The sequence below is a fragment of the Piliocolobus tephrosceles genome, chromosome 13 (genome assembly GCF_002776525.5).
Source record: "Piliocolobus tephrosceles isolate RC106 chromosome 13, ASM277652v3, whole genome shotgun sequence".
Classification (NCBI taxonomy): domain Eukaryota; kingdom Metazoa; phylum Chordata; class Mammalia; order Primates; family Cercopithecidae; genus Piliocolobus; species Piliocolobus tephrosceles.
Window position 1 is genome coordinate 55,600,263 of NC_045446.1, and position 11,708 is coordinate 55,611,970.

Here is an 11,708-nt window from a genome sequence, read left to right on the forward strand (position 1 = left end):
AACTCCTGACTTCAAGTGATCCACCCTACCTTGGCCTGCCAAGGTGCTGGGATTACAGGCATGAGCCACCACGCCTGGCCCAATGTACTATTTTTTATGTTAGGTGTTAAATATACATGTATTGATTTTAATATTCTTTAAATTATACATATACACTATGAAATCTGTATGGTTTATTAAAATAAAACTTGAGGCCAGGTGCGGTGGCTCATGGCTGTAATCCCAGCACTTTGGGAGGCCGAGGAGGACAGATCTCTTGAGATCAGAAGCTCAAGACCAGCCTGACCAACATTATAAAACCCCATCTGTACTAAAAATACAAAAATTAGCTGGGCATGGTGGCACACAGTAGTAATGCCAGCTACTCAAGAGGCTGAGGCACGAGAATCACTTCAACCTGGGAGGCGGAGGTTGCAGTGAGCGGAGATCACACCACTGCACTCCAGCCTGGGCGACAGAGCAAGACCCTGTCTCCAATAACATAATAAATAAATAAATAAAAAACTTCAAAAAAGGCATTTCAAGAGTGTAAAATGAAGGATAGAAATTTACAGCATTAGAGGAGTGTACAGTGATGTGTGCGACTCCTACCTCTGCACCCTGGTTCTCCTTCAGGGAGGTTACCACTGTTTTCTGTTTCCTTGTAGACATAGCTGTGTATATACTATATATATACTTTTTAAAAAGAACACAAATGGAGGCATACTAATCATTGTTTTGCAACCTCCCAGGATAGTTTATAATTGTTTGTAAATACGTAGGAGCTGCCCTGTAGTTTGTTTAGAGGGGGCTTATTTACAGAGTAATTCCAAGTCTGATGTCTTTATCTGCACATACAAGTCATAAAAATGGGCCAGGTGTGGTGGCTCACATCTGTAATCCCAGCACTTTGAGTGGCCAAGGTGGGCAGATCATTTGAGATCAGGAGTTCAAGACCACCTTGCCAACATGATGAAACCCCTTCTCTACCCAAAATACAAAAATTAGCCAGGCGTGGTGGTGTGTGCCTATAATCCCAGCTACTGGAGAGCCTGAGGCAAAAGAATCGCTTGAACCTGGGAGGCAGGTTGCAGTGAGCCGAGATTGAGCCACTGCACTCCAGCCTGGGCCACAAAGCGAGACTTTGTCTCAAAAAACAAAAAAAAGTGGTGGGATTATGCATTTGAGCCATTACACCTGGTTTAAAAGACATTCTTTTTTTTTTTTGTTTTTTGAGACAATCTCACTTAAAAGATATTTTTAATGCCCAGAAGATTCCAAGAGTTTTAGGAGCTGTGTGTTTCAGAAACTGGGAAGAAGACCAAATATACGTATTTATTATACTAGTAAAGTTATCTACAGGTTATGCTCTTCTTTGATTAGCTAGGAGCAAGGTGATAGGCAACTTTCAAAGCTTTATTAGTGAGCAAATGTAGGATGTTTTGCTAAACTTCTACCTTAATACTTTTCAGCTTCTGTTCCCTTTGTACTGAGACTTCTTCATTTCCTAGAAAGTTTTTTGTTACTTACAACTACTTTATGAACCAACCTGTTATTTAAATGGTGGGGTGGGTTTTTAGTGCATAACATCATTTTAATTCCTATGACAGCTCATTTGAAACCAGCCATTCCAGAAGGATTTTACTCATATGATTTAAACATGTATATTTCTGCTTTGTCCTTAAATGCCTGAAACCATCATATCATTTGTGAATAGTAATTTGTAGAATTTAAGTTTTAGGCAAGGAGTGGTGGCTCACGCCTGTAATCCTAGCACTTTGGGAGGCCGAGGCGGGCGGATCACCTGAGGTCGGGAGTTCGCGACCAGCCTGACATGGGGAAACCCTGTCTCTACTAAAAAACACAAAATTAGCTGGGGTGGTGGTGCATGCCTGTAAACCCAGCTACTTAGGAGGCTGAGGCAGGAGAATAGCATAAACCTGGGAGGCAGAGGTTGCGGTAAGCTGAAATCACGCCATTGCTCTCCAGCCTGAGCAACAACAGCGAAACTCTGTCAAAAAAAAAAAAAAGTTTTAGTTAGTCAATTTTATTGGCTTTACCAATATATTTATTAGTCATTAAAAAAAAAAAAAAAGGCCGGCTGGGTGCGGCAACTCACGCCTGTAATCCCAGCACTTTGGGAGGCTGAGGTGGGTGGATCATGAGGTCAGGAGTTCAAGATTAGCCTGGCCAAGATGGTGAAACCCCGTCTCTACCAAAAATACAAAATTAGCCGGCGTGGTGGTAGGCATCTGTAATCCCAGCTACTCAGGAGGCTGAGGCAGGAGAATCACTTGAACCCGGGAGGTGGAGATTGCAGTGAGCCAAGATGGCACCACTGCACTCTAGCCTGGGCAACAGAGCAAGACTCCGTCTCAAAAAAAAAAGGCCTAGAAATTATATTCTGAAGAGAAGCCAATTATTGATCACGAGCCTTCCCCTTTAGGCTATGATATGATCTCTGATCTATAACAAGAGTTTTGAGTCACTAAAGTCAATCCTCTGGGTCTTTCAAGTTCTAGGGAAGCCTTTTTTTTTTTTTTTTTTTGGGGTTAAGCTCTGTCACTTAGTCTGGTGTGTGCAGCTGTGCAGTCTTGGCTCACTGCAACCTCTGGCCCCCAGGTTCAAGCAATTCTCACATCTCAGCCTCCTGAGTAGCTGGGATTACAGTTGCATGCCACCACGCCCAGCTAATTTATATATTTTTTTAGAGACAGGGTTTCACCATGTTGGTTGGCCAGTCTGGTCTCGCACTCCTGACCTCAGGTGATTCACCTGCCTCGGCCTCCCAAAGTGCTGGGATTACAGGCGCGAGCCACCGTGCCCGGCCTCTAGGAAGGCTTTTTATTGAAACGTTAAAATAACATTTTTATGCTGTTCTCATTTAGGAAAGGTTGCCAGGTGAAGGGCAGACTTGGCTAGCATGGAAAACCAGCTTCTGCATGCTTGGTGGTTCTTTGTGCTTGATTTTGCAGGCAAAGCTCACATAAGCTCCTTATAGGATGTTCTGCAGAAGTATCTTAGTGAGAAATGAGCCTGTTTTTGCTTCCATGCTGAATGGAGACCCAGAACCACTGTTCTTTCTTTTTGTTCAGTTCTCCTACCCCCTTTCTTAAGAAGATCTACTTAACATTCTGGGGTAGTATTTGGAGCAAGATGTCATTAATTATTTTTGTTGTATTTCCATATTAGATTTTATTATGAGCAAGGACCTGTGTGTGTAGGTATATTTCTTTTTCTTTTTTTTTTTTTTTGAGACAGAGTGTTGCTCTGTCGCCCAGGCTGGAGTGCAGTGGCCGGATCTCAGCTCACTGCAAGCTCCGCCGCCCAGGTTTACGCCATTCTCCTGCCTCAGCCTCCCGAGTAGCTGGGACTACAGGCGCCCGCCACCTCGCCCGGCTAGTTTTTTGTATTTTTTAGTAGAGATGGGGTTTCACCGTGTTAGCCAGGATGGTCTCGATCTCCTGACCTCGTGATCCGCCCATCTCGGCCTCCCAAAGTGCTGGATTACAGGCTTGAGCCACCGCGCCCGGCCATGTAGGTATATTTCAAGGGTCTCTTGGTTGTCTCTCGGACACCCTCATGGGAATCACATTGAGCATACCCTTGCTGAAGTTTATCCTGATCCTTTCTAAATAAGAAATTGTATTGAAAGTTTTAACTTACTGTTTGGAAAGCAAGTGCCTTGTTTTTGACTGATTTGTGTGTGTGCTTTTTGTTGTTGTTGTTGATCCAGATTACCAGAGACTGATGACTGTGGCAGAGACGATTACAGCTCTCATGTTTCCTTTCCAGTGGCAGCATGTCTATGTCCCTATTCTCCCAGCTTCTCTCCTGCATTTCTTAGATGCCCCTGTTCCATACCTGATGGGCTTGCATTCCAATGGCCTGGATGACCGGTCAAAGCTGGAGCTGCCTCAAGAGGTGAGAGCTTGAGTGTTGGTGCCTCTGGCCTCAATCCAGGATTGGGGAGAGAAGGGCTTTGGGATGAACCCAGCATGCATGTTGTTACCAAGTTTATTTTCTTTTATTTTGGTGAGTATGAATAACTTTTCAGGAAAAAAGTAAAAACAAACAATCAACATTTAGTTCAATTTATATCATCCCAGAGACACTTACTATCTTTATCAACTGACATATGTACATTGCAATTTCTGTATTTATACTATTGTTTTTGCTTTGTTTTGCTTTTTAAGAGACAAGGTCTTGCTGTGTTACCCAGGCTGGGTGCAATAGCATGATTGTAGCTTACTGTAGCCTGGAGCTCCTGGGCTGAAGTGAGCCTCCTGTCTCAGCCTCCTGAGTAGTTGAGACTAAAGGAGTGTGCCACGACATCCAGCTAATTGTTTTTTTAATGTTCTGTAGATGCAGCGTCTCACCATGTTGCCCAGGCTGGTCTCGAACTCCTGGGCTCAAGTAATCCTCCTGCCTTGGCCTCCCAAAGTATTGGGGTTATAGGCATGAGCCACTGTGCCTGGCTAAGAAAAGAATTGATTTAAAATATGTATTTCCTATTCCATTCTAAATAGATTTAAAGCATGATTAGAAATAAGATTGTTTTATTTTTAATTTTTTTAGAATTGCCAGCAGAACTGGTGTGTTACTTTGTGGCTGTTGTGAAACTAGCTGCAGGGAAGTGCTTTCCTACTTTGAATTTCTTAGTCATTAGAAAGGCCTGGGAAGCAAACTTTGGAGTATACATACACTGGTGTCACCACGGCTCTTTGTTTCCTCCCTCCACCAACCTTTTTTTTGGGGGTAGAGATTTTTGTATATAACTGAGGAAAATGAGCGAGGGGCCCCAAGAAGAGAGCATTCTCGTGGAACCGGATCTGGGCAGCACTGTGTCATTGGGCATGACTGGGCAACATCTTTGATGAATGCCCTGATAATTAGACCATGTCTGTGATATTTAAATTATAGTCAAATGCATCTTTTTGCTCTTTTCTCTCTTCTTTAGTTTTAGAATCAAAATGTCTTCCTCATCTTCTTCCATTTCTGTCCTTTTTTCTTCTTTGACTTTATAGAGCATTGTGCTCTTTGGGCTGGAACAATATTAATTAAGGAAAAAAAGATCTAAATGATGGATAAAATCATTGAGTTGAGATAATATTGGAGTTTTTTGTGTACTTGCTTACTGTACCATACATATCCATGAAGAGTGGACTGGAGAAAAAAGAGCTGTTTGTTGTTTGCTTTAAACAAATGTCTACTTAATATTTTTTGGTTTTTTTTTTGAGACGGAGTCTCGCTCTGTCTCCCGGGCTGGAGTGCAGTGGCCAGGTCTCAGCTCACTGCAAACTCTACCTCCTGGGTTTACACCATTCTCCTGCCTCAGCCTCCCGAGTAGCTGGGACTACAGGCGCCAGCCACCTCGCCCGGCTAGTTTTTGTATTTTTTAGTAGAGACGGGGTTTCACCGTGTTAGCCAGGATGGTCTCGAACTCCTGACCTCGTGTTCCGCCTGTCTTGGCCTCCCAAAGTGCTGGGATTACAGGCTTGAGCCACCGCGCCCGACCATGTCTACTTAATATTGATACAACTTAGTCAACCTAATTATAATTCTGTAAAGTCACAAAAAGAACAATAACAAAAAATTGTTGAAGGTGGAAGGCCAAAGAAGCAAGCTATGTGCATAATTTAATAAATAGACCACTAAGCAAGAAGCCAGATTTCTCAGTTTTATTTTCCTCTTTGGCATCAGCTTCCTTTATACTTGGGGCAAATTCTGATCCCTCTAGGATTTTTCAACATTGTTCCCTATATGCTTCATGTATACGGGTATATGAAGGGACCGCTGAGGGATCAACAGGTTTCTTAATGGGACTGTTGAAGAAACCATGGGTTGTTTAAGAAACCCAAAAGTTGGCCGGGCGTGGTGGCTCACGCCTGTAATTCCATCACTTTGGGAGGCTGAGGCGGGTGGATCACCTGAGGTCAGGAGTTCGAGACCACTCTGGTCAACATGGTGAAACCCTGTCTCTACTAAAAATACAAAAAAATTAGCTGGGCATGGTGGTGCATGCCTGTAGTCCCAGCTACTTGAGAGGCCGAGGCAGGAGAATTGTTGAACCCTGAAGCCAGAGGTTGCAGTGAGCCGAGATCATGCCACTGCACTCCAGCCTGGGTGACAGTGTGAGACTCCACCTCAAAAAAAAAAAAAAAAACAAAAAAGAAACCCAAAAGTTCTTTCTTTTCTGGGCTATTGGAGCCTCCATGTTGCTGTATTCCCCATCCCTGCTGCAAACTTTGCATCTGAGCTTCTGGCCTCCCCTGTAGTCTGCTTGGAAAGGAGTGGTGACAGTGGAACAGTAGAATTACGTGTGTGTACTTCATAAGTGGTTATTGGGTTTCAGAGTCCCAGTTCATCTACCCTTTTCTTCTGAAGGTCATACATTTGTGGGAGCAGTTATATAGCTAGGTATTTTCTACCTTGATTTTTAGCAGATTAAACTCTAGGGTATCTGAGCCTGTGTAGTTCCTGTGGAAAACCTTAGGCTGGGGGAGAAGAGCTGGCTTTGAAAGACAACTTTGGGGTATCTCAGAAATGACATGTTTATAGTAAAAAATCCTAACAGTGCACAAAAGCATGAAGAATAAAATTAAAATTACCTCAAATTTTACAACCCAGAGAGAACTCCTTTCAATATTTTGATGCACATCTTTAAAGTATGTGGTATCTTTTAACTGCAGTCTTAGAGGAAAGCTTTGGGACAGTGTATTAGTTCATTTTTACACGGCTGATGGCTGATAAAGACATACCTGAGACTGGGCAATTTACAAAAGAAAGCGGTTTAATGGACTTACAGTTCCATGTGGCTGGGAAAGCCTCACAATCATGGTGGAAGACAAGGAGGAACAAGTCACGTCTTACATGGATGGCTGCAGGCAAAAAGAGAGCTTGTGCAGGGAAACTCCCCCTTATAAAACCATCAGATCTTGTGAGACTTATTCACTATCATGAGAACAGCATGGGAAAGACCTGCCCCCATGATTCAACTACCCCCCACTGGGTCCCTCCCACAACACATGGGAATTTAAGATGAGATTTGGGTGGGGACACAGCCAAACCATATCATTCTGCCCTGGTCCCTCCCAAATCTTATGCCCTCACATTTCGTAACCAATTATGCCTTCCCAACAGTCCCCCAAAGTCTTATTTCAGCATTAACTCCAAAGTCCATAGTCCAAAGTCTCATCTGAGACAAGGCAAGTCCTTTCCTTATGAGCCTGTAAAATCAAAAGCAAGTTAGTTACTTGCTAGATACAATGAGAGTACAGGCATTGGAGAAATACAGCCATTCCAAATGGGAGAAATTGGCCAAAAACACAGGGCTATAGGCTCCATGCAAGTCTGAAATCCAGCAGGGCAGTCAAATCTTAAAGTTCCAAAATGACCTCTTTTGACTCCGTGTCTCACATCCGGGTCACACTGATGCAAGAGGTATATTCCCTGGCTGGGCGTGGTGGCTCACGCCTGTAATCCCAGCACTTTGGGAGGCCAAGGTTGGTGGATCACCTGAGGTTGGGGGTTCAAGACCAGCCTGACCAACATGGAGAAACCCCATCTCTACTTAAAATACAAAATTGGCTGGGCATGGTGGCACAAGCCTGTTATCCCAGCTACTCGAGAGGCTGAGGCAGGAGAACTGCTTGAACCTGGGAGGTGGAGATTGTGGTGAGCTGAGATTGTGTCATTGCACTCTAGCCTGGGCAACAATAGCGAAACTCCGTCTCAAAAAACAAACAACAACAGAAAAAGAGGTGGGTTCCCATAGTCTTGGGCAGCTCCACCCCTGTGGCTTTGCAGGGTACAGCCTCCCTCCTGGCTGCTTTTATGGGCTGGTGTTGAGTGTCTATGACTTTTCTAGGCACACAGTGCAAACTGTCAGTGGATCTACCATTCTGGGGTCTGAAGGATGGTGGCTCTGTTCTCACAGCTCCAATGGGCAGTGGAGTAGGGACTCTGTGTGGGGGCTCTGACCCCACATTTCCCTTCCGCACTACTCTAGTAGAAATTCTCCATGAGGGCCCTGCCCCTGCAGCAAACTTCTCTCTGGGCATCCAGGCATTTCTGTACCGCCGCAAAAATCTAGGCAGAGGTTCCCAAACCCCAGTTCTTGACTTCCATGTACTTGCAGGCTCAACACCATGTGGAAGCTGCCAAGGCTTGGGGCTTGTACCCTCTGAAACCACAGCCTGAGCTTTATGATAGCCCCTTTCAGCCACAGCTGGAGCAGCTGGGATGCAGGGCACCAAGTCCCTGGGCTGCACACAGCATGGGGACCCTGTGTCTGGTCCACAAAACCGCTTTTTCCTTCTAGGCCTCCAGGCCTGTAAAGGGAGGGACTGCTGTGAAGACCTCTGACATGCCCTGGAGACATATACCCCCATTGTCTTGGAGATTAACATTTGGCTCCTTGTTACTTATGTAAATTTCTGTAGCAGCTTGACTTTTCTCCTCAGAAAATGGGATTTTCTTTTCTATTGCATTGTCAGGCTGCAAATTTTCCAAGACTTTTATGCTCTGTTTCCCTTTTAAAACTGAATGCCTTTAACAGCACCCAAGAGACCTCTTGAATGCTTTGCTGCTTAGAAATTTCTTCTGCCAGATACCCTAGATCATCTCTCTTAAATTCAAAGTCACACAAATCTCTAGAGTAGGGGCAAAATGCCTCCAGTCTCTTTGGTAAAACATAACAAGAGTCACCTTTGCTCCATTTCCCAGGAAGTTCCTTATCTCCATCTGAAACCACCTCAGCCTGGATTTCATTGTCCATTTCATTATCATTATCAGCATTTTGGTCAAAGCCATTCCACAAGTCTCTAGGGAGTTCCAAGCTTTCCCACATTTTCCTGGCTTCTCCTGGTCCCTCCAAACTGTTCCAGCCTCTGCCTGATACCCAGTTTCAAAGTTGCTTCCACATTTTTGGGTATCTTTTAAGCAGCACCCCTACTGGTACCAATTAAATATATTAGTCTTTTCTCATGCTGCTGATAAAGACATACCTGAGAGTGGAAAGAAAAAGAGGTTTAATGGACTTAACAGTTCCTCGTGGCTGGGGAAGCCTCACAATCATGGCGGAAGGCAAGGAGGAGCAAGTCACGTTTACATGGATGGCAGCAGGCAAAGAGAGAACTTGTGCAGGGAAACTTCCCCTTATAAAACCATCAGAACTCTTGAGACTTACTCACTATCACGGGAACAGTAAGGGAAAGACCTGCCCCCATGATTCAACTATCCCCCACCAGGTCCCTCCCACAACATGTGAGAATTTAAGATGAGATTTGGGTGGGGACACAGCCAAACCATAGCCGGCAGGGCTGGGGAAATTCACCTGGGACTGTGTAAGGGGGCATTATCAAGGTAGTAAGGTGGGGCAAGCTTGGTTTATAAAAAGGACTTTCTCCAGAGAGACAGAGAGTGTACATTTCCTAGTCCCCTAAATCAGAATTCATCAGTTACTGCTGTCTTTGGGCATCAGAAGTCTGTAAAAAGCTTTTTGTTCCTTTTTGTACCAACACATGAGCTCAGCTGGCTCTGAGCGAGTGAAAGTGCTGAGCTGCCTTTGTGAGGCATCCTTTGTCTTATGCTTCTCTTTGGAGCTTCGTTGTCTGAGTTCAGGAAGGAGGCATTTCATCCACAGCTGTATTACAGAATTAAGCAAAGGATATTAAAGGGGTACCATTTTTTTTTCTATTTTGGACCCTTCTTTCCTACTTTTCCCCCATTTTCTCAGGACACTCCTTCAATAGCTTTTTCCCAGTCATCTGTGTATTGAACTTCTTTTCAATGAATAACATGAGGATAGACTGGCTGGCTGTTTTTTGATACGTATGGCTGGCTGTGTTTTGATATTAGGAACTGAGCGTTGGGAAAGATCATTGTGACCTTGAGTGGAAGATATTTGGGAGACTTCTTGGGATTTGGGGGATCCCTGTGATCACTATCTCAGAGCAGCTAACTCTACCCATAATCCCTCTCAACAAGGCAGGAGGTTAACAGAGGAAAACTGATCACTTGGGGTTCAATACCTCTTCCAGGCTACTTTCCCCAAAGCTGTTATGTAAGAAGTAACCCCTCGTCAGCTGAGGAAAGAGGGTGTATGAGGAGTTGCTAGTATTTTGTAAATACTTCTGTGTGCCAGAGCCCCTCTGTATAGTGGGAGGAAACAGCATGAGGCTATTGTATGAGTCTAGTAATTTGCCTTTTTACCACTCTCTCCTTTAGCCCAATTCTTTCTTTCTTTTTCTTTTTTTTGTTGAGATGGAGTCTTGCTCTGTTGCCTAGGCTGGAGTGCAGTGGTGCCATCTCAGCTCACTACAACCTCTGCCAGTCATCAACTCATGGCTACTCTTCTGTGTGTATCCTCCTCTCCACTCCACCTAGTGGATTATTTTAAAGCAAATCTTACACAGTATTATTTTGCCATCGAGATATATTCAGTATGTACCTCTAACAGATTTTTTCCTTTTTTTTTTAGACAGGGTCTCACTTTGTTGCCCAGACTGGAGTGCAGTGGCACAGTTATAGCTCATTGCAACCTTGAACTCCTGGGCTCAAGCAGTCCTCCTCAGCCTTCCAAGGAGCTGGAATTACAGGCGTATGCCACCATACCCAGCTACTTTTAAAATTTTTTAGTAGAGACGTGGTCTTGCTATGTTGCATAGGCTGGTCTTGAGTTCCTGGACTCAGGCTCCCAAAGTGCTAAAATTATAGGTGTAAGCTACCATGCTTGGCCCATAAGACTATTTTTAAAACATAAAAGTGGCTTTTAAAAAAATTTAAATTTTCAACATCTCTCAATTTGTATTTATTTATTTGAAACAGAGTCTCGGTCTGTCACCCAGGCTGGAGTACAGTGGCATGATCTCAACTCACTGCAACCCCTGCCTCCTGGGTTCAAATAATTCTTGTGCCTCAGCCACCCGTGTAGCTGAGATTACAGGTGTGCACTATCATGCCTGGCTAATTTTTGTGTTTTTAGTAGAGATGGGGTTTTGGCATGTTAGCCAGGCTGGTCTCAAACTCCTGGCCTCAAGTGATCCGCCCACCTCAGCCTCCCAAAATGCTGGGATTACAGGCGTGAGCCGCTGCGCTCAGCCTCAAATTTTATTTTTGAGTATAGTATTATGTTAATTAATTAATTAATTAATTAATTAATTTATTTATTTAGAGATGGAGTTTCGCTCTTGTTGCCCAGGCTGGAGTGTAATGGTGCCATCTTGGCTCACTGCAACCTTTGCCTCCTGGGTTCAAGCGATTCTTCTGCCTCAGCCTCCCAAGTAGCTGGGATTACAGGTATGTGCCACCATGCCTGGCTAATTTTGTATTTTTAGTACAGGTGAAGTTTCTCCATGTTAGTTAGGCTAGTCTCGATCTCCTGACCTCAGGTGATCCGCCTGCCTCGGCCTCCCAAAGTGCTGGGATTACAGGTGTGAGCCATCACGCCTGGCCTATGTTAACCTGTTTAAATGGACAGCATTTGTCCCCAAAACATTTGTTGAAAAATTCATCTACAATGCATGGATCTTGCATTGGGCCATTCTTGTATTGCTATAAAGAAATACCTGAGGCCGGGCGTGGTGGCTCAAGCCTGTAATCCCAGCACTTTGGGAGGCCGAGACGGGCGGATCACGAGGTCAGGAGATCGAGACCATCTTGGCTAACACGGTGAAACCCCGTCTCTACTAAAAAATACAAAAAACTAGCCGGGCGAGGTGGCGGGC

The 11,708-nt window shown here is 44.4% G+C and overlaps 1 protein-coding gene across 3 annotated transcripts in view; it reads left to right on the plus strand.

Annotated features, from left to right (window-relative positions):
* The window catches only part of DENND5A (DENN domain containing 5A), a 129,038-nt gene that overhangs the window by 71,914 nt on the left and 45,416 nt on the right, over nt 1–11,708 (plus strand). For all 3 annotated transcript variants that reach the window (XM_031933959.1, XM_023189815.3, XM_023189814.3), the window contains one exon: nt 3,716–3,903. In XM_031933959.1, the coding sequence (XP_031789819.1) occupies nt 3,716–3,903 (188 nt within the window). The remainder of the gene's footprint in view (nt 1–3,715; nt 3,904–11,708) is intronic.